The 21497-nt window shown below is 39.1% G+C and overlaps 1 protein-coding gene across 1 annotated transcript in view; it reads left to right on the plus strand.

Moving 5' to 3' along the window:
* The first annotated feature begins 370 nt into the window (after window positions 1-370).
* Window positions 371-21497, plus strand: part of SPAG17 (sperm associated antigen 17) — a 263389-nt gene continuing 242262 nt past the window's right edge. Inside the window, exon 1 of the mRNA XM_036767111.1 lies at window positions 371-457. Coding sequence (XP_036623006.1) covers window positions 371-457 — 87 coding nt within the window. The remainder of the gene's footprint in view (window positions 458-21497) is intronic.

Here is a 21497-nt window from a genome sequence, read left to right on the forward strand (position 1 = left end):
CGTAAAATATTCGAACTGAGCTGCTGCGTCTGAGAGATCACCTGTCCAAACACCTCCTCTTCCCATTTTACGGCTCAGCAAAGCGAAGCCAGGGAAGGCAGTGACTTCGCCAAAGTCACTGGTCCTGGAGGGAGCAGGATTCAAACCCCAGTCTCCTCCCTCCCAGGCTGCCTTCCAGGAGCTTAGGCAGCTAAGGCTACTTCTCCGTTGCTAGGGGAGACCGCAGCAGTTGAGCCCGGACTCTAGAATGGGACTGGGTGGGGAGGGGGGTTACGGGGAGTAGGGTTGGGCGGCGCTCTGGTTACTATGGAAGCGGGACGCTCAGACTCCTTCAGCAGAGCCAGAAGCGGGTGCTTCTGCAGCCCTTTGCATGGGACCCAAGAAAGATAAAGACAAGTCGGGGGGTCCAGGCTCCAAAACCTGGGAACCAGGACTCATCGCCGCCCCCTTTAACCAGGTAAGTGGCCCCCGGAGCCGGTCTATTCTCTAGCGGCTTCCCCAGCTCTCGGGATGTCCCAGTAACCTCTCTTGCCGCATCCCTTGCGCTCCTACTGAATGCTCTTACTCCGCTCCTCAATCCCCACAAAAAAAAAAAAATCTGGGGGCGGGTTTTGCTTCCATACCCCGCCCCTATTCGTGCTGACGTCATGGCAGGGGGACATAAGCCCAGGGTTTTCTTTGGGCGCCCCAGAATTCTTTCCTCCATCCCTCCCTCCTCTCCCGGCTCAATTTAAAGGTCTTTGGAATCCTACTTTGTAGGCCTCTCTGAACAGGAGTGATCGTCTATTTTTTTTAATTTAGCAAAAAAATTTAAAAAGTAAAATAAAAACCTAATAGTTGAAGTACAATGTCTAAAGAGAGGACTTTTACAGTGTTGCTTTGCTTTGTTCAGAACACATCTAGATTGCTGAATTGAGTCAGGTGACTGAAGCAAGGTGTAGTGGAATTGTCTTTGGAATAAGACCTGGATTCAAACCTCAGGTGTGACAGTTAACTAGTCTTGAAAAAAGTCTTATAACTTCCTTGAGCCTCAGTTTCCTCATCTTTAAAAAAAATGGGGGATGGGAGTACATGAGCTATAAGATACTTTTATCTTTATCTTATGAACTGCTGGCACAGTCTTGGTGGTGTAGCGGATAGAACAGTCTAGGCTAGGCTTGGAATCAGGTTCAGATGTGGCCTCAGACCCTTACGAGCTGTGTGACCCTGGCCAAGTCGCTTCACCCTGTTTGCCTCAGTTTCCTCGCCAGTCAAATGAGTAGGAGAAGAAAATGGCAAACCACTCCAGTATCTCTGCCAAGAAAACCTCAAATGATTCTGACATGACTGAACAATAACATGGTAAGAACAGTAGAAGGAGAGGCCGGGCCTTAGGAAAACTGATTAAAGGAGATAGGAACGTGAAGGACTGTGGCAAGGAAAAGTGGAAGAGGGATAAATCTTTTGTTCTTTTTGGCTCCAGGGGACAGAAGTGGAAGCAATGGATGGCAATCATAGAAGCAACAGTGAAATAATACAAACTTTAGTTAGTGGTTAGAACTGAGATGTGTGTCTTTGGAGGTAATGGGTGTTTAATTCGATTCAGTAAGTAGTTAATTATTAAGCTCCCTTGGCACTGAGGCTAGAAAGATAAAGAAATAGAAAACAGTGCTGAGATCCTCTAGCAGAACAGAATGGTCAGTGAAGATGGGATTCTTGACTGAGGTGAGGGATTGGACCAAATGAATTCTGAGGTCCGTTCTAACTTCAAAATTCTAGGAGTCTATCCTAAGGAAACATCCACAAGAAGAATGGTTTCTTTTGAGTAATTGACAATACAGAGAATATATGTGGCCCTTCTGTGGACTGAAAAGAAAAGAGGAGAATATAAGCTCTTTGGAGTCATAGACTGCTTTATTTTGCCCCGTGCCTAGCACAGTGCTTGGCACACACTTAACACTTTAAAAAAGGTCTCTTGGACTGAATTGAAGATATTGTAATAGAAAGAGCTGAGAGTGGACAAAACCGTCAACCTCTGAGTCTTTCAAATGCAGATATGCATCCTCCTTCAACCAGGTTTTGTGGAGATTCAGTAGAATGTAAATTCCTTGAGGGAAGTTATTTCATTTTTGTTTCTTTATCTCTGGTATGCAACACAAAACATAGGCATGTAATACAGACTTGTTGAGTTTTATTGGACTGAAGATTTAAAGAGATAATGACCTATGCCTAGTCTACAAATGTAAACTAGTTATTGTTTTCTGACCATAGAAAAGATTGTGTACACTGGAGATTTGAATGCATGTAGACCCCTATCTCTCCCCGGATCCAATAATTCAGGGTCTTTTGTTTTGGTTGGTATCATACATTCTTGTGCAGCAGGGTTGGCTACCAGACTTTGTTCACAAAGGGGCATAAATGTAGATAGCAACATAAACCAAACTACCTTCCCATGACCCCAAGCCCCATCAGACATAAACCATTGGACATTCTTTGCATTCCCTTCATCTTGGGAGCAGGAGATGGTACAGTGGATAAAGTGCTCGACCTAGAGTCATGAGTTCAAATGTGGCCTCAGATACTTACCAGCTGTATGATCCTGGGCAAGTCACTTAACTCTGTTTGCCTCAGTTTCCTCAACTGAAAAACAGAGTTACTGCAAGGATCCAATGAGATCATATTTGTAAAAGTGCCTGGCACATAGTAGCTGCTTAGTCCTTCTTTCCCTTTCAGGTTAAAATCTATGCATCTATCAAGGCCCAGCTCAAATACGACTTCTGCTATCAGACCTCCTCTTATCCCCTCCCCACCCCCAACCAAAGGTGATCCTATAAACTAGCACAGCTCTTTGGATCTTCCTTATTCACTTAAGATATACTAACTAACATTAGGGTTATTTCTCTACATGAGTTGCCGATGGTGATTTAACTATTAAAAAATGGAACACATAGTCATCCAAAGGAAATGCCTTTTGCTAAGCATTGCTTAAAGTGCATTCCCTCTCCCTGAAACCAGCATTGTCCTAAAAAAGCTGGGATGTGTGGTAGCTGTCTTTTTTTTTTTCCTCCTCTAGGATTTTCAACTCCCTGAGGGTAGAAAGTGTGTCTCGTTTATCTCTGCATCTGGTAGCATGCTCTATAATGGATTGAGGGAGATGGGGAAGGAGGAGGAGCTCAGGATCCTTGAGGGTTGGGAAGGTATTCATCCTCTGCAGCTTCCATCCCCTGCTCTTAGTTCTGTGCTGTGGGATCAAGAAACACATCTAACCCCAATTTCCCATGATGATTTTTAAAATATTTGAAAATAGATTCTGTGCTCCCTCCCACCTCGAGCCCCCTCTTCTAGACCCTAGGGATCCCTGGTTCTTTCAACCAGTACTCCGAATGGCATGATGTCCGGTCCTCTCACCAATTCAGTCAGCATTCCCTAGATCAGAGGTGAGGAATCTGTGGCCTCAAGGTCACATGTAGCCTTCTAGGTCCCTGGGTCTCACCTTTTGACTGAGTCCAATTTTTACAGATACAAATTCTTTTATTAAGGGGGATTCGTTCTGTAAAGTTTGGGTTCAGTCAAAGGGCTGCACTTAAGGACCTAGAGGACCACATGTGGCCTTGAGGTCACAGGTTCCCCACTCCTGCCCTAGATGGTCTTCAGGTTTTCAACATCCTTTCTGAAGTTTAGCATCTAGAACTGAATTTGGTATTCCAGATGTGGTCCGAGCATTGCATGATGTTTTCTTAGGGGCCTATAATGAGTAGATATGCTGCCTTTCGATTAGCACTCTATGTGAATTCTATCTTGAAATCACAATAATGTGTCTTTTTCTTCCATGAATGGAATTTTTTTTAATTTAGAAGTTAGTCCTAACATAGGACTTTATGGAAGCAATTATGACATACGAGTCCTGTATTAATGGAATGAAATGATGGAGCCCTGGGTTACTTTAACATTCTGAAATATGGGGTCTCAATTCAGTAATCCTCAGTTACGGTCTCAGATTCTTAGGAATATTTTTTGAAGTTTTCTATAAATGCCCTTTCCCCCTCACTTTTATAACTTAGAATTAGCCCACACTCTTTTTCCCTCCATTTTCTTGAAGCCTTTGGATGCCAAAGTTTGGCTTGGAGCGAACCTTTCTGCTTGAATTATAAACTGCTGGACAAAAGTGTTTCATGGAGGTGCTGACACTGTATTAAGTCAAGGGTTGCAAATATGAAGTTGTAATTTTCCTAGTCAAGTGGAAAAAGCTGAAGGCATTCTTTTTCCTTAAGACCCTTTAAAACCTATTTAGAATTCCTGGTCCTACACAAACAGTACAACTCTAATAAATCTTTTTTTTTTCAGTAGCAGAAAAAACTGTAATTCAAAATAGTGTCAAAGTTTTAGCTACAAAGAATGAGCTCCCTTCTCCTCCATGCACGGGACAGCACGCATTCTACTAGTGGCAGAAGGAGACATTGTTCTGACCTTTCCACATCCTTGCCTCGCACTTGGCCTATGTCGGGTTCAGGCACTAAAGTAAGCTGGCAGCTCTATGCGATACTGTGGATGGCTCTGATATTTCTGTGAGTCATTTCGCATAAGGATGTTCGCTGAAGTGATACAGGCAAGGACAGGGGTGGGGAACCTGTGGCCTCGAGGCCCTCTAGGTCCTCAAGTGCAGCCCTTTGACCAAATCCAAACTTCACAGAACAAATCCCCTTAATAAAAGGATCTGTTCTGTAAAACTTGGACCCAGTCAAAAGGCTATACCCAAGGCCCTAGACACGTGGCCTTGAGACTGCAGATTCCCCACCCCTGGGCAAGGAGAAGAGATCATCACTTGGCTTCCCGATGCTGCTCCCCACTGAAAAAAAAAAGGCACAAATGGTTGTATTATCAAACGCTCTTCCTCCCTATTGGCTGTTCATCGACAGAGCTGCTGTGCTTCAGGTGAGAAAGAAAGAACAAAGAATGACAAAATTCGAGTCCTTCATTTGCCCCTAGTGGTGAGACCTGGGCCAAGTCACTCTCTATTTCCCTGTGCCTCCATTTCCCCTTTTCAATAAAGGGAGGGTTGAATTAGATAAACTGTGGGGGTCCTTCTAGCTCTAGGCGTCTACGAGTGTGTCAGGCCCCGGCTCAATCCTTCAGGGGGATTCTGCTCAGTAGATTTATATAAGTGGATTCTCTTCTCCTTCCTGCCCGTCTCCATTCCCAGGGCTCAGTAGCATTTTTTAATCTTGAGTTCCTTTTGCACTGCGGGAGGGCTCATAGAGGAAAACATCTGCTTTCCTAACTTATTTTTATTGACTTCCTCTTACGCTATTATTTTGGGTTGTCTCGGGCAGATGGAACATCATTTTGAGTTTGTAACACGTGTCGACTACCTACATCGAGAATCTCTAGCGAATCCTAGTTTTAATTCATAGAGCACCCGGCATAGTTCACAGGCTACCTCTCGTTTAGTAGATGTCTTTGAAAGCTGCTCCAAGCCCAATAACAGGTATCATTTATGTAGTTTTGTTTTGCAGAGCATTTTATAAACCTCTCATTTAATCCTCACAACAACCCTTGGATGTAGGAGCCGTTACAAACCCCATTTACAGAAGAGGGAACTGAGGCAAACAGAGGTTAAGTGACTTGCCCAGGGTCACACAGTTGGTAAATATTTTAGGCCACATTTGAACTCAGGTCTTGCTCGGTGCAGGTCCAGTGCTCTATCCACTGGACCACCTAGCTGCCTCTAAGATTATTAAGTGACTTGTCAATGTCCGCTAGTATCCAACTCATGACTCTATTTGGGGTTTTCTTGGCAGAGACGCTGGACTTGTTTGCCATTTCCTTCTCCAGCTCATTTTAGAGATGAGGAAACTGAGGTGAACCAGGTTAAGCGACTTGGCCAGGGTCACACAGCTAGTATGTGTCTGAGGCCATTTTGAAACTCAGAAGGAGGAGTCTTCCTGACTCCAAGCCTGGTGCTCTTATGCCCTATGGCACCACCTCCTCGCTTCCCAGTATGTACTAGAGTTGAGATTTTAACCAAGGTCTTCCTGACTCCAGATTTAACATTCCACACACTTCCCTAGAACATCTCTTTTGCTTACTATACTTAATATCTCTTACTACATCCTAAGTATGGCACATGTTGGCTGGACACTTTAAAAATGGTGGAAAAAAAGAATTATCAGCCAAGTGGTTACCCTAGAATTGTGATTTAGTGGAAGGAGTTCTGTGAGATAGGAGCTTATCATTAAATCAAACAGTATTTATTCAGCATCTACCACGGGCCAGGAACTTTGCTGGACTCTGAACATACTAAGACAAGAACCGAATTGTTCCTGCCATCAAGAATTCTATAAGAGGAAACGTGTTTATGTGTGTGTTTGTATGACTATATGTATGTACATATATGTACAAGATTTGGGTGAAGAGGGGTCAGGCACTAGTGGCAGATGGGATCAGTAAAGACTTCAAGTAGAAGGTGGCTGGTGGTCTGAGCTCTGAAGGAAATAAGGTTATTAGGGGGAGAGGGAAAAGCAGGGGGTCAATTTTAGGCAATTTAATTTGAATGGTGGGTTGAGAAGCCACATTGTAGAGGGTTTAGAACAGAGATGAGAGGAAGGGGAGGGATCTCCTATGAAAATGACTTTCTCAAGGAGATTAGTCATTAGGGGGAGGAAAGTATTGGAGCTAGTTGGAAAGATAGGTTTGAGTAAGAGTTTGTTTGTTTTTAAAGGATGAAGCTGACACAAACAATTTTTGTAGGTAGCAGAAAAGGAACCAATAGATAGATAAGGAGAAATTGAAGATGGGGAGGAATCAGCTGGAGAAGTTAGAAGGGGATGAAGTTTAGGGTTCACGTAGAGGAGTTGGTTTGGCAGGAAGGATCATCTCTTCATCTCTGGACAGGAAGAGGGTGTGGTCAAAGATACCTAAAGGAGATGAGATGAGGAGAGAAAAGGAGAAGCTCTCTATGAATAAGGTGAAATATGCGTCAAGGACCTCCATGGAGAGGGAGAGAGAAGAAGGTGCTGTGGGAGGTCTGAAGAGCAAAGACATTTGAATAGCTGCTGTGCAGAGTGGGATAGTTCATGGATTATGGAGGAACACAATTTTTATAGGGCTAGCATCAAGGCTAAATAGGTTGGACGGGAGAATCCAAGAAGCAGGGCGTAACATGTAACAGGGCCAGAAAGGGATCTTGGGGCCAGAGTATAAAATGCTCTAAATGCTAAAAGAGTTTTTATTTGATATGAGAGAATGTGGAGAGCTTTTTGAATTTTTTTGAGTAGCAGAGGGACAAAGTCAGACCTGCACTTTTGGAAAATCACTTTGGCAGCTGGGTAGAGGAGAGGAATTCCAGGCAAGGAGACAAATTAGGAGGCCATTGAAATTGTAGAGTCAGCTGGTAACAAGGGCATGAAATTAGGGTAGTGGCTGTGTGAGTGGAGAGAGGTATGAGTTTGAGGCATGTTGCTCTGAGCCTTGGTTTTTTTATTTGTAAAATGAGGATAATTATACCTGTAAACCTTACCTCATAGTATTATAAGGATCAAATGCCATATATGTGTATATATATATATATATATACATATATATATACATATACATGTGTGTATATATATATATATAAGAAGGCCAAAGCACTATGTAAATATCAGCAAATTATTATTATACACTGCTCTGTGGAGGGTAGATGATGATTTTTCATCAATAATTAACAATTAATTATTAAGTTATTAGCCATTGATTTTATTATTCAAATTGACATTTTATTTCTGTATTATGACCCATAGTGTACAAACATTTAATTCATTTATGTATTATATCTTCATTTCAAATTTGATTTTTTTTAATAAAAAGAAAATGTTTACTTAAGAACATTGGCAAGCCAGTTAAGAAAGTACACTTTAGTATGAAACGTTGTGTACAAAACAGAATTATTTTTATGCTCTCAGACAACACTAGAATGTCAAACAGTGCACTGATACAGAAGAAATTAAAATCTTTCCATTTCCTACCATTGGCCACATGGCCAAGCATTTTGAGAGAGAAGTGGTCAGCTTTGAGCCAGAGGTGTTAATTCAGAATATCTTTTTGGATAGGCGAGAAGGATTATTGAGCTAATTCATGGGTGATTTTAATCTGATCTCATTATCACAGCATGATGATGGCGAGATGCTGTGATATGGGCCTTCCTTGGTTCAGTTGACTTTGGGCATCTGTTGGATCTAGAAAAGGTAATCAACCTCTCGCCCTGAAGGCTATTACAGAAGAAACCGAGACCAGGAGGCACAGGGGACTGAGCACTGGCCTGGTGTTAGGAAGATCTAAGTTCAAATCTGACCTCAGATACTAGCTGTGTGATTCAGGGCAAATCCCTTAATGGCTGTCTGCCTCAGTTTCTTAGTTGTGATAATAATAGCATCTAACTCACAGGATTGTCTTAAGAATCAAATAAAAGAACATCGGAAAGTTCCTAGTACAGTGCCTGACACATCTACTGATGCTTAATAAATGCTTGTTCCCTTCCCTCTTCCCCCTCTGCAGCCCCTTCCCCTCCATCAGAGAATCAAGCATAGACTCAGATTTACTAAGGCTGCCATAAGTGTATTGAATTCTGGCTCCTGACCTAAATATTTCTGCTGACGTTTTAAATGCAATGTGGTATCAGTATGGAAAATATTTGAAATCCAGATGAAAATGCAAAAATTAAGATGTAAAAAAGGACAGTGTCCTGGTGTACTAGAAAGGTCATTGGCTCAAGGGACAGCGAATCTGACTTCAAACATGGCCTCTGCCCTTTACTACCTCTGAGAACATTGGCAAGGCACTACTATTATTCTCTTGGCCTCAGTTTACCTATCTGTTACATGATGGGGTGTGGTAGAAGAATTCCCCAAATCCCTTTCAGCTCTAAATATATAAATACTATATAAACGCTATAATTAATATTGTTATTACGATTGTTATCATTATTATTTCCAAGCCCTTTAGGAAACTCTCCTCCCCTTTCAACAGGAAATCAAGTGGCCCTCCCTTGTGTGTGTCCCACATTCTTTCAGGACCCATTGAGTCCACAGGCCTCACTGTGCCAGCAGAAGAGAGGTCCTGGTGGTTTTTGTGGCTCAATGCTTCCTCAATCCTTGGTGCACTTGGCTCCCTGTCGGATTAACCTTATTAATGCCACAGAGGGCAAGGTCTATGGGTCTGCTCATCCCTCTCGTGACCCTGGTACTTTGTCATCATCTCCATCTGGTGCTGGTTCCTCCATGCACATGGTTCCCTGTAAGGGCTTTGTAGGTCCCCAGATCTCTCTCCACATCCCATTCAGCTTGGTGTCTGTCCCACAGTCTGTGTGTTTCCATCCACCTTTGGCAAAAGCTTTGTTCAGAAGTTATCCAGTTCATTCAATAAGCATTCATTGAGGGCTTCTATGAGTAAGGCACATTAACTCCTTCCACATGGTCCAAAAAAGTCAGTCAATCAATCAATAAGCATTTATTAAACACCAATTATGTGTAGGCTGGGCACCTGAGAAGTCCTCCTAATAAGAGCTGTCTCTTAACAGGGGGATGGGACTTCCTATCAGCCAGTTTCTTCCTGAGTTGTCCTCTTTAGGAACCTTTCAATAGTACGGCATTTTCTTTGCTCTTTGAAAATTTACTGTGTTGCTTGGCTATACGAGCAGCCACTGGCTTTTTGCACACTTAAACTGTGGTAATGTAGATTCTCACATTCCTGAACCAAACCCATAATTCTTGTTTAGAATTTGAAGAGTTCCAAAGGTTCTTAACTTACGACACCTCAGGCCTCTTACACAAAATCATATGATGATGATAAACTAGGCTTAAACAGATAAAAGAAATCAAGAAAATATCTTTTCTTGTAGCAATTGATAGTGTTAGAAGTCTAGTTTATCAAACTGGGAAACACATTTTTTGTTTGACAGAGTCTCTGACCAATTTTCCCAAAGCAGTGAAATATTTCAGACAGCTTTTTACCCTGAACTGTAAAGCTATGGCACATGTTAATGTGTATTTAAGACTTACTGGAAATGTCTGTGATATGAACTGAAGACTGATGTCTGGCAGCTACCATTTTTTTTTCTGAAAGTAGGTTGGAATTTTTATGACTGTTTTCTGAAACAGACTTTCATTAATATTTACTAAACAAATTGCCAATTTTTAAAAAGATCATTTTAATAAAAGCCAATGAAAACAACTGAGTTGCTTGGAAAAATGTTAAGAGAGTGGACTTTTCATAAGATCACATTTCGGTTCTATTTCTTGGGTAACAATTTATTATTTGAATGGGTTTGGAAGTAGTAAATGAGTAAGTATATCAAAATATCCACATAGATGTTATATGTGACTTTTTATTATAAAAAGGAAAGTATAAAACATTAGTACAATACATGTGTTTAGCCTGTCCCAGGCTCAGTGTGAGTTGGGCAATGTCCTAGAAAAAAGTTTGCCAAGATACAGCAACTCTTGTCTATGTTTCAGTGTAGGAATAACCTTGAGTGACTCCCTATTGCCAATAAGTTAAAGTCCAAAAGTACTTTTTGCCTGGCACTCCAAACTCTTCAAAATGTGCCCTCCTAGCTTTCTTATTTTCTCTTACCAATCTCACCCCACAAGAGCCCTCTGTTGATCTGGTTATTGGATGATACCAGGTTGATTCCTGCTTGACTGACTTTGTTCCACTGAAATCCGATCCTGGTGTTGTGTGGAGGTGATAGTAGGTTCTCAAAAGCACAAAATAAGTCCCAGAAGGTCCTACCAGACCAGAAAGGCTCTTAGTGTGGGCCTAAACTTTGCCATATATCTGTCACATGAAGACTAGCCAAGTGAAGATCATCCCCAAAAAGTTGTTCACTGAGTGGTGAAGGGGTTCTTGGCCACACAAACTTAATAAGGCTCTTTTGCTGTGATGCTGAGGAAGTATTCAAAGCTATAGAATCAAGTAGTCACTTCGCATATGCCTTTGTCCTCTCCAGAAATTCTACTTCTTCTCTACCCCCCCCCTCCCACTCTGCTCTGTTTACTCTTAACCAATTCCGATATTGGTCATTCTTTGGAGCCCAACTTCTGCCTCACATTTTCCATGAAGCCTTCTCTGAATACACTCATAGCTATTTCCCACTTCATGAGAATCATAGAATTGAAGAATTGAAAGGAACTTAGAAATTATTTAGTACAAGCACTCTCTCAAGAATGAAATCTATCTAAAACGTCCCCAACAACTGGTCTTCCAGCCTCTGCTTAAACACGTTTAAAGATGGAGAACCTACCACCTTTTTGAGATAGGCTATTCCATTTTTAGAGAACTCTAATACTTAGGGAACTCTTTCATTTATTGAGCTAAATTTGTCTGCCTATAACTTCCACTAATTTGTCTCAGTTCAGCACTAGCTCCGGGGCCAAGCAGAAGAAATCATAGGATCATAGATCTAGAATAGAAGAGATCTCAGAGGTCATTTACTTCAACTCCATCATTTTATAAATGGTGAGACCCAGAGAGGTTAATTTCCTTGCCCAAGGTTATTCAAAATTCTGATTAGCAAAGTATCTGATAAGCATCAGAGATGAGAAAGCTTTCTCTAATTCCTCTATCTGAAAGTCACCTCCCTGGACTAGCATTTCTTTTTTCATTAATGTATTTAGTTTTAGTTTTAGTTTACAACATTCAGTTCCTCAAGTTTTTGAGTTTCAAATTTTTCCCCCTCCCTCTCCTCCCTGCTCCCCACCCAAGACAGCATGCAATCCAATATAGGCTCTACACAAACCTTCACACTAAACATGTTTTCACAATAGTCAAGTTGTAAAGAAGAACTACAACCAATGGAATGAACCACAAGAAAGAAGAAACAAAACAGAAACAAAACAAAAACAAAAAAAGGGAGAGCAAATAGCTTGCTTCAATCTGCATTTAGACTCCACAATTCTTTCTCTGGATGTGAATTGCCTTTCCCATCATGAGTCTTTCGGAGTTGTCTTAGAACCTTGCATTGCTGAGAAGAGCCAAGTTGGCCTAGCATTTCTTAAAGCATTTTGTCTAGACCCTTCCTTTGCCTTTACTTCATTCTACCTGGTATCACAGATCTTTGCTCCTCCATATCCCTAGTAGATCATAAGCACCTTGAGAGTAGGGTCTGTGTTATTTTTCCATCTTTATATTTCATCAAGTCCAACCCCTTAATTTAACAGGTGATGAAAGTGAAGCCAAAAAGGGTTAAGTGACTTGCCCAGGGTCCAATGGGTTGCAAGTTTCTGTGCCTAAATTCAAATATATCCTCTGTCTCCAAACCCAGTGTTCTTTCCATTGCCTCTATCAAGCATGGAAATCAGTCCTCACTGACTCACTAGGAGGAAGGTAGAGACCAAGAAATACATCGGGGTTAAAAGAACAAAAAGGTGGTTCAGCCAAACCTTCCAAATACATCAGCCCCTTCTGACAACAAATACCATGTTCCAGACCCACAGTTGCCCCCACTTCTTCAAAGAGGTACATTTTCTCATCTCTTCTCCGGGGCCAAGCTTTAGCTCTTAATTTCTGATGATGAAAAGAGTTTCCCTTTCATTGAGGTGAACCCTGATTCCAATTTTACATTTGTAGGGCAATTAGCAATATTCCTCTTAGCTCTGCCTGACCAGAAGAATGCCTCTGATATGTAATATTTGTTTGAAAACCCAGAGGAGCTTGCTTTCTTTTGAGGTTGGCCTTATTTTTTATGTTCTGAAGTTCATTTTGGACCTCAGATTTTGCTCCAAGCAATAAAACTGGTTGGATTGTACGGACTTATTAGAGGGGTAATTTTACCCGTCTGTTGGGGGTGGGGAGATGGTTAAGGTGTGTAGTGGTTTCTGTGGTTTCTCTATGGACTAAAATTCCCAGCAAAGCTTTTCCATGTGGTGTTTTAATAGCAGCCTTAAAACTCTCTGATGCATGGAGCAAAAGCAAATGAGGCTCATGTGCTAGATTTGTGGGATGGGCCAAGTCAGCCTAGGAAGAATGAAAGAAACACCATCAAACATCTTAAGTTCAGAGAACAAAACTAGCCAGAGAAGATTCTCTGGAAATGCCCAATTTCAGAACAGCAAGAAAATCTTCCAACCCTCTTTCCCCCCAAATTGGCTCTAGGCTGTGTGCAGAACATTTTATGGCAGGCTGGCACTTAAATAATTTTAAGTGCAAGTTGGGCTAAATATTTTACCAAGGTATAAGCAGAGTGTTCATGCTCAGTAAAGTTAGCTGATTAATTCAAGAAGTTTCAAGTAAGTACAGGGACTTGCCTAAACATAAAAGGAATGAGGTCTTCCCAGAGTCAGACCCCCAGTGATTCAGAATCATCTACAATAAAGAGTTGGCCTTGTGCCATGGATGGGAAGTTTTCAAATGCAGTCTGTATGGCCATTTATTGAAGGGTATCCCAAAGTGAGATTCTCGATGGGTTGGACTAAGTTGGCCTCTGAGGTCACATGCCACTCTGAGATGTTGTATGTCTAACTCTAGTTCTCTTGGTCATCAGTCAATGTCTCTGCTATCCTTTGGAACCCTATAGATTCCTCTTTTCCTTTTTAGACTGGATCTCCCTATACATCCAGGCTGTAAGTGCAGCAGCCACTCATGTGTCTAATGCCATTGCTGATCAGCATGGAAGCTTTGATATGCTCTATTTCCAATTTGGACTGATTTGTGCCTCCTTAAGCAGCCTGCTTGTTCCCCCCACTCCCTTGGAGCCTCATCATATTAATGCTGAACTTATCACATTAATGCTAAACTTAATGAAGACACCTGATTAGCTTAGCCCACTGCTACTCAGAAACTCCTGAGCTCACATGATTTACCACCCTTGGCCTTTTCCATTGAAGCGGGTCACACCCAGCTTTGACTACCTCCTACAAGACAATTTTCTTCAAATGCCTTCCACATCCACACCATATAGATAGCTGTGGCCTATACCACATCCCTCTTTCTCATTGTCCCCCCTCTGCCTGACTCTGTTCCCACTGTCCTTTAAGAACTCTGAGCATGCAACACCTGGTGACTGAAATGACCTATGGCTGGGAATGGGGGAGGTGAGCATATGAATCCATCAGCCAACAAATGGTCATTGAGCACTTACTATAAATCAAGGTCTGGATTGGACCCCGCAGAAGACACACTGAGTAGTGTGTCATAGTTCCTAATCTCCAAGAGGCCGTCTACTTGAAGAGATGATACAGGCCCAAAGAACAGCACAAAGTGATATGTGATTTAATGCTGGTATAGTTCAAAGGAACAATCACTTCTGGCTGGGAGTAAGCAAGAAAGGATTCATGGAGAAAGTGAAGATTAAGCTGGACTTTGAATGAGGTAGGATTTCTCTGAGTGGGAATAAATGGTTTCAGGTGAGGGAGCAAGGCCATTTGTAGAATCATTTAATAAAAACCCTAGAGCTAGGAAGGCTCTAGTCCGGCTCTCTGTCTGATATATGAATTCCTTCCACAGCATCCTGACAAGTAGGCACCCAACCCCAGCTTGAATTCCCCCACTGATGTGGAACTCATTACCTCTTGAAGAATGTCATTTTTTTAAGCTGCAGAAGAGATGGCACAAGCTATAGAGGATTAAAAGTGCAAAATGTGGTCAACAAATACTCTGTGCCAGGCACTGTGCTAAGCACTGGGAATACATAGAAAGGAAAAAAAAAAACAGTCTCTTCTGTTAAGGATCTCACAATACAGTGGAGGAGGCATGTAAACAGCTAGGTGCAAACATGATATATATATAGGATAAATCATATACTATATAAAGATAATCTCAGAGGGCAATCTTCTGCAGAATGTGAGATTTTAGCTGAGACTTGTTAAGGATTCTGAGTAGAACTTTTTGACTAGAATAGAGGGTTTGTATGATAGAATAATAGAAGAAAAAGCTAAAAAAAAAGCTAGATATAGGCCAGACTGTAGAGTGGTTAACACATACTATAACTTGTTTTTAGGAGTGACGCTATCATAATTTTGGTAAGTTTTGTGCTCATCCTAAATAATCCAGCAGGTTGAAAGTTGGGGGTTCATGACACTCTTGATATATACATGATTTCTGGTAGCCAGTGACATTGTCCCATTCAAAACCTAAATTTGGGAGAAACCTTTTTATTTATCTATATACTTTATTTATCTGTATATCCGTATCTATCTATATACTTTATCTATCTATATATATAATATCTTTTTAAAAAGCTTCTTATTATAATACATATTTCTCTTGGCATCATTGCCCTACATGTTTAGATATGAAAGTGATCCATTGACCATGTTCCTTTTCATCGTTTTTCAGAGACGCTGACAAAACTGCTCTATAATCAGCAGTATTTTCATATTCAATTACACATAAAAAACTGTTGGTACATTTGTCTGAGATCCATGTTTCTTGTAGCAGCTTTTGGCTCTATCCAGAAGCGAAGTGGAAAACTATCTACATGGTGCAATTTGAAATGCTCCCACTGTGAAATTCTCCCATTAGATAGTCATTCCTCGGGATAAGTTACTGAGTCTCCAGGAATCCTAGTTAAGGCATAGTTACCCTTGAAAGAAGTAATAACATATCCATTTATTACCAGCCATTACTGCCTTACAATAAATTGACTTCTCATGTTAGTCTTTAACCTGTAAACCTCTGGAGATTTAAGCAAATAGGCTAGAATATAGGGAAATGTTTGTATGGAAGAAAAATCCAGAAGGGTACAGAACATGAGATACTATTGCCTGGGGTGGGGAGTGGAGAGACAAAAAGCCTAAGTGGGGCACCCTTGTAGGGGCTCTGAACCTCTGGTAACTGGCATCCTGCCTAAAAAGAAGCCAAAGATATTGTACCAAAAGCAAACCACCTACTTCAGCCCTGCCTAATGTACTGTTCTGTCACAGAATTGTAGAATATTGGAATCAGAAGAGATTGCCTCCTCTCAAACCTGAAGAAGAGTCCCCACTACAGCCTAATGTAGTCAATCAGCCACCGCTTAAAGACTTCCAGTTATGGGGAATACTCTGCCTCTGAAGCAACCCACTCTTTGGTTAATTCTGATTATTCAAAAGTTTTTCCTTCTATGAAGCCTCTTTGTAACTTAGTCTGCATCTTAATCACTATCAAAGAGGTTACTCATCAAGATCAGATTTTGTCCTCTATATCACCAAAATGAAAGGCAGCTGCCATCGTGCTTAGGGAAATGACCTCAGAACCAGCAAGAATTAGCTTCATCCCTAACACATACTAACAGTGTGGACAAAAGGCACATCATTCGATGCCTCAATGCCCTTTTCCCCGGCTCTCTCTTTCTTTTAAAATTTATTTTTAATTATATTTTTATTATATTTTGAGTTCCAACTTGTCTTCCTCCCTCCCTCCCTCCCAACCACTCATTAAAGCCAATATTTGATATAAATATATATGGGGAACCTTATAATATATATTTCTATATTTCAGTTCTTTCTCTGAAAGTGGGTAGCATTTTTCTTCATAAGTCCTTCAAAGTTGTTTTGAATATTACATATTACTCAGAAAAACTTAGTCATTTACAGATATTCTTTGAACAATATTGCTATTACTGTATACAAGGTTCTCTTGGTTATGCTTGTTTCACTCTGCACTATCATGCAAGTCTTCCCATGTTGTCCTAAAACCAGTGCAGTAGCGTTCTATCACAATAATACACCACAACTTATTTAGCCATTCCCCAGTTGATGGACATCCCCTCAATTTCCAGTTCTTTGCCTCCACTAAGAAAGCTGCTATAAATATTTTAGAATGTATAGGTTATTTTCCTTTTTTCCTGATCACCTTGGGGAACAGATTTAGAAGTGGTATTGCCTAGTCAAAAGGCATACATAATTTTGTAATTCTTTGGGCATAATTTTAAATCACTTTCCAAAATGGTTAGATCACTTCACCATTCCACCAACAGTATATTAGAGTCCCAGTGTTTCCACGTTCCCTCCAGAATTCATTATTTCCCCCTTCTTTAGTCAATCTGCTAAGTATGAGATGGTACCTCAGAGTTATCAAACACAAATATCACAAATTATTAATACTTACTGTATCCCACTGATCTACAATTCTATTTCTTAGCCAGTACCAGATAGTTTTGAAAATTACCTCCTTATGATACAGTTTAAGATCTGTTACTGCCAGATCTCCTTCATTTACATTTTTTCATTAATTCTTTTGATGTTCTTGACCTTTTGTTCTTTAAAATGAATTTTGTTATTTTTTCTAGCTCAAAAATAATTTTTAGGATTTTAATTGGGATGCCACTGAACAAATAAATTAGTTTAGGTAGAATTGTCATTTTTATTATGTTGGCTCAGTTCATCCATGAACAATTAATATTTCTCCAATTATTTAAACCTGACTTTAGTTATACAAAAAATGTTTTATAGGTATGTTTATATAGTTCCTAGGTTTGTCTTGGCAGGTATACTCCCAGGTATTTTATATTGTCTATGGTTATTGTAAATGAAATATCTCTTACTACCTCTTCTTCCAGGATTTTGTTAGTAATATAGTTGAAATGCTGATGATTTATGTGAGTTTATTTTATATCCCGCAACTTTGCTAAAATTATTACTTTTTTCACCTATTTAGTTGAAACTCTAGAATTTTCTAAGTATACCATCATATCATCCTCAAAAAGAGATAGTTTTTTCCTTCATTACATATTCTGATTCCTTCAATTTCTCTTTCTTCTCATTTTGCTATTGCTAGCATTTCTAGTACAATATCAAAAAATATTCGTGGCAATGAGCATTCTTGCTTCATTCCTGTTCTTGTTGGGAAAGCTTCTAGCTTATCTCCATTATAGATGGTGCTTGCTCGTGACTCTAGGAAAATGCTTCTTATCCTTTTAAGAAAAAATCCATTTATACTTTTGTTTTTAACAGAAATGAGTGTTGACTTTGTCAAGAGCTTTTTCTGCATCTATTGATATAATATGATTTTTGCTGATTTCGTTATTGATATAGTGAACCAGCCTTGCACTCCTGGTATAAATCCCGCTTGGTCACAATGTATAATCTTTGTGATACATTGCTATACTCTCCTAGCTAGTATTTTTATTTAGGATTTTTGCATCAATATTCATTAATGAAATTGGTCTATAATTTAATTTGTTTTTATTCTTCCTGGTGTAGGTATCATAAAAGAAGTTTGGTGGAATTCCTTCTTTACTTATTATTCCAAATAATTTTTTTCATATTGGAATTAGTTGATCTTTAAATATTTGGTGGAATTCACTTGTAAATCCATCTGGTCCTGATGCTTTTTTCTTGGGAAGCTCATATATGGCCTGTTCAATTTCTTTTTCTAAAATAGACTTAGTTAGATATTTCATGTCTTCTTCTGCTAATCTAGGAAGTTTATATTTTGGTAAGTATGAATTCATTTCATTTAGATTGTTAAATTTATTGGCATATATTTGGGCAAAATAACACCTAATAATTGCTTTAATTTCATCTTTTATTCACTCTTTTAAATTTTTATACCAGTGATCTGGTTTTCTTCTCTCATTTTAAAGAATCTTATTAACCAATTGTTTTCATAAAACCAGCTCCCACTTTTATTTATTAATTCAATGATTTTCTTACATTTAATTTTACTAATCTCACCTTTACTTTTCAGGATTTCCAGTTTGGTGTTTAATTGGGGATTTTTAATTTGTTCATTTTCTAATTTTTTAAATTGCACGCCCAATTCACTAATCTGTTCTTTCTCTATTTTATTGATGTAAGCATTTAAAGATGTAAATTTTCTTCTGATTGCCACTTTTGCTATATCCCATAAGTTTTGGTGTGTTGTCTCATTATTATCATTCTCTCTAATAAAACTATTTATGATTTCTTTGGCTTTTTCTTTGACTCACTCATTGTTTAAGATTTTGAGGTTAGCTTATTTGGTTTCCAATTTCAGTCAGTATTTTATTGTCCTTTATTAAATATAATTTTATTGCATTAAAATCTGAAAAGGAAGCATTTTATTTCTTCTTTTCAGCATTTGACTATAAGGTTTTTATGTCTCAATATATGGTTAATTTTTGTAAAGGTGCCATGTACCACTGAGAAAAAGGGGGATATTCTTTTCTATTCCCATTCAAATCTCTCCAGATGGCTATCATATTTAGCTTATTTAAGATTCTATTCCTCTCCTTGACTTTTTTCTTGTTTATTTTTTGATTATATTAATCTAGTTTTGAGAGGGGAAGTTTGAAGTCCCACAGTATTCTGGTTTTGCTGCCTATTTCTACCTGTACCTTTTCCTTTATAAATTTGGATGCTATGGCATTTGGTGCATGTATGTTTAGAATTAATATTACTTTATTATCTATGGTACCTTCTAACATAATGCAGTTTCCCTGCTTATTTTTTTAATTAAAAATATTTTAGCTTTAACTTCGTCTGAGAACATGATTGCTACTCCTTCTTTTTCTACATTAGCTGAAGCATAATAAATTCTAACCCAGCCATCCTATTTTTACTCTATGTATGTCTCTCATTTTTAAATGTTTTCTTCTAAACAACATATTGTTGGGTTCTAGTTTTTAATCCATTCTGCTATCCATGTCCATTTTATGAATGAGTTCATTCCATTCACGTACAAAGTTATAATTACTAGTTGTATATTTCCCTCCTTCCAATTTTTCCTCATTGTTTTTCTGTCTTTCTCTGTGTGTCTCTGTCTCTCTCTCCCCCTTCCCCCACCTCTCTCTCTCTCTCTCTCTCTCTCTCTCTCTCTCTCTCTCTCTCTCCCTGCAGAACTTTTGATTACTTCTGACGACTGCTTCCCAATCCACACAACCTTCTAAGAGTCCTTCCCTTGTCCTATCCCCATGCTGTACTATTTTTCTGTAAGCTAAGGAGATTTTTGTATGCAATTAGATGTATACGTTATTCCCTCTTTAACCTAAATCTGATGAGAATAAGGTTGCTGCACTGCCTGCCCTCCACTCAATTCTCCCCTGCACTGCAAAAGTTCTTTCATTTATGCCTCTTTTATATGAGACGTTTTGTTCCATTTCACCTCTATCTGCCAAATTTTATCATTAGAATCATCTCATAATAATCAAGTGGCAGCCAGGTGGTGCAGTGACTAGAGCACCAAGCCTGGAGTCAGAAAGATCTGGGTTCAAATCTGGCCTCAAACACTTACTAGATATGTGACCCTGGGCAAGTCACTTAACCCTGTTTGCCTCAGTTTCCTCATCTATAAAATGATCTTTAGAAGGAAATGGCAAACCAGTCCAGTATCTTTGACAAGAAAACTCCAAAAGAGATCATGAAGAGTGAGACATAAGTGAAATGACTGAACAACAGCAAATATCATAATCAACTCAAGCCCAAGCCCTCTATCTACATGGATTCTCTCTAACTACCCTAATAATTATAACATTCTTAAGAGTTCCAGATATTATTTTCTCATGTAAGAATTAAACAATTTAATCTTATTAAATCCCTTACAATTAGCCTTTCATGTTTACCTTCTTATTTTTCTCCCGATTCTTGTATTTGAAAGTCAAATTTTCTGTTCAGTGCTGGTCTTTTCCTCAAGAATGTTTGACAGTCCTTTAATTCATTAAATATTCATTTTTCCCTTGCAGGATTGCACTCAGCTTTTCTGCATAGGTTATTCTTGGTTGCGAAATCATGTCTTTTGCTCTTTGAGGTATCATATTCCATAATCTTCAGTCTTTTAGTGTAGAAACTGCTAAATCTTGTGTTATCCTGATTGTAGCTCCACAGTGTTTGAATTGTTTCTTTCTAGTTACTTGTAATACTTTTTCTTTGACTTAAGAGCTTAGAAACTTATCTATAATGTTACTGTGAGTTTTCATTTTAAGATCTCTTCCAGGCAGTGATTGGTGGATTTTTTTTCAATTACTATTTTAACTTTTAGTTCTAAAACTTCAGGGCAATTTTCATTATTTTCTTGAAGTATAATATCTAGACTGTTTTTTTAAATTATGACTTTCAGGTAGTCTGATAATTTTTAATATGATTTCTTCTGTTTTCTAGGTCAGTTATTTTTCTAATGAGACATTTCTTGTTCTATTTTTTTATTCTTTTGATTTTGTTTTATTATTTCTTGATGTCTTATAAAGTCATTAGTTTCCCCATGCCCATTCTAATTTTTAAGGAGTTATTTTCCTCGGTAAGTTTTTGGATATCTTTTTCCATTTGTTCATAATTTTCTTTCATGACTCATTTATTTTCCTGATTTTTCCTCTACCTCTCTTATTTGATTTTTAAAGTCCTTTCTAAGCTCTTCTAAGCATTTGGGGGGAGAGGACTTGTGACCATTTTACATTTTTCTCCGAACCTTTTCAAGTAGCTGTTTTGACTTCATTGTCTTTTTCTGAGTTTGAACTTTGATCTTCTCTATCACCATAGGTACTATCCATGGTCAGGTTCTTTTCTGTTGTTTACTCATTTTTGGCCTATTTTTTAGCTGTTAACTTTACATTAGGATCGGGCTCTGTTCTCAGGATGTGGTGGATAATGTCC

Source organism: Trichosurus vulpecula, chromosome 7 (assembly GCF_011100635.1).
Source record: "Trichosurus vulpecula isolate mTriVul1 chromosome 7, mTriVul1.pri, whole genome shotgun sequence".
Taxonomy (NCBI): Eukaryota; Metazoa; Chordata; class Mammalia; order Diprotodontia; family Phalangeridae; genus Trichosurus; species Trichosurus vulpecula.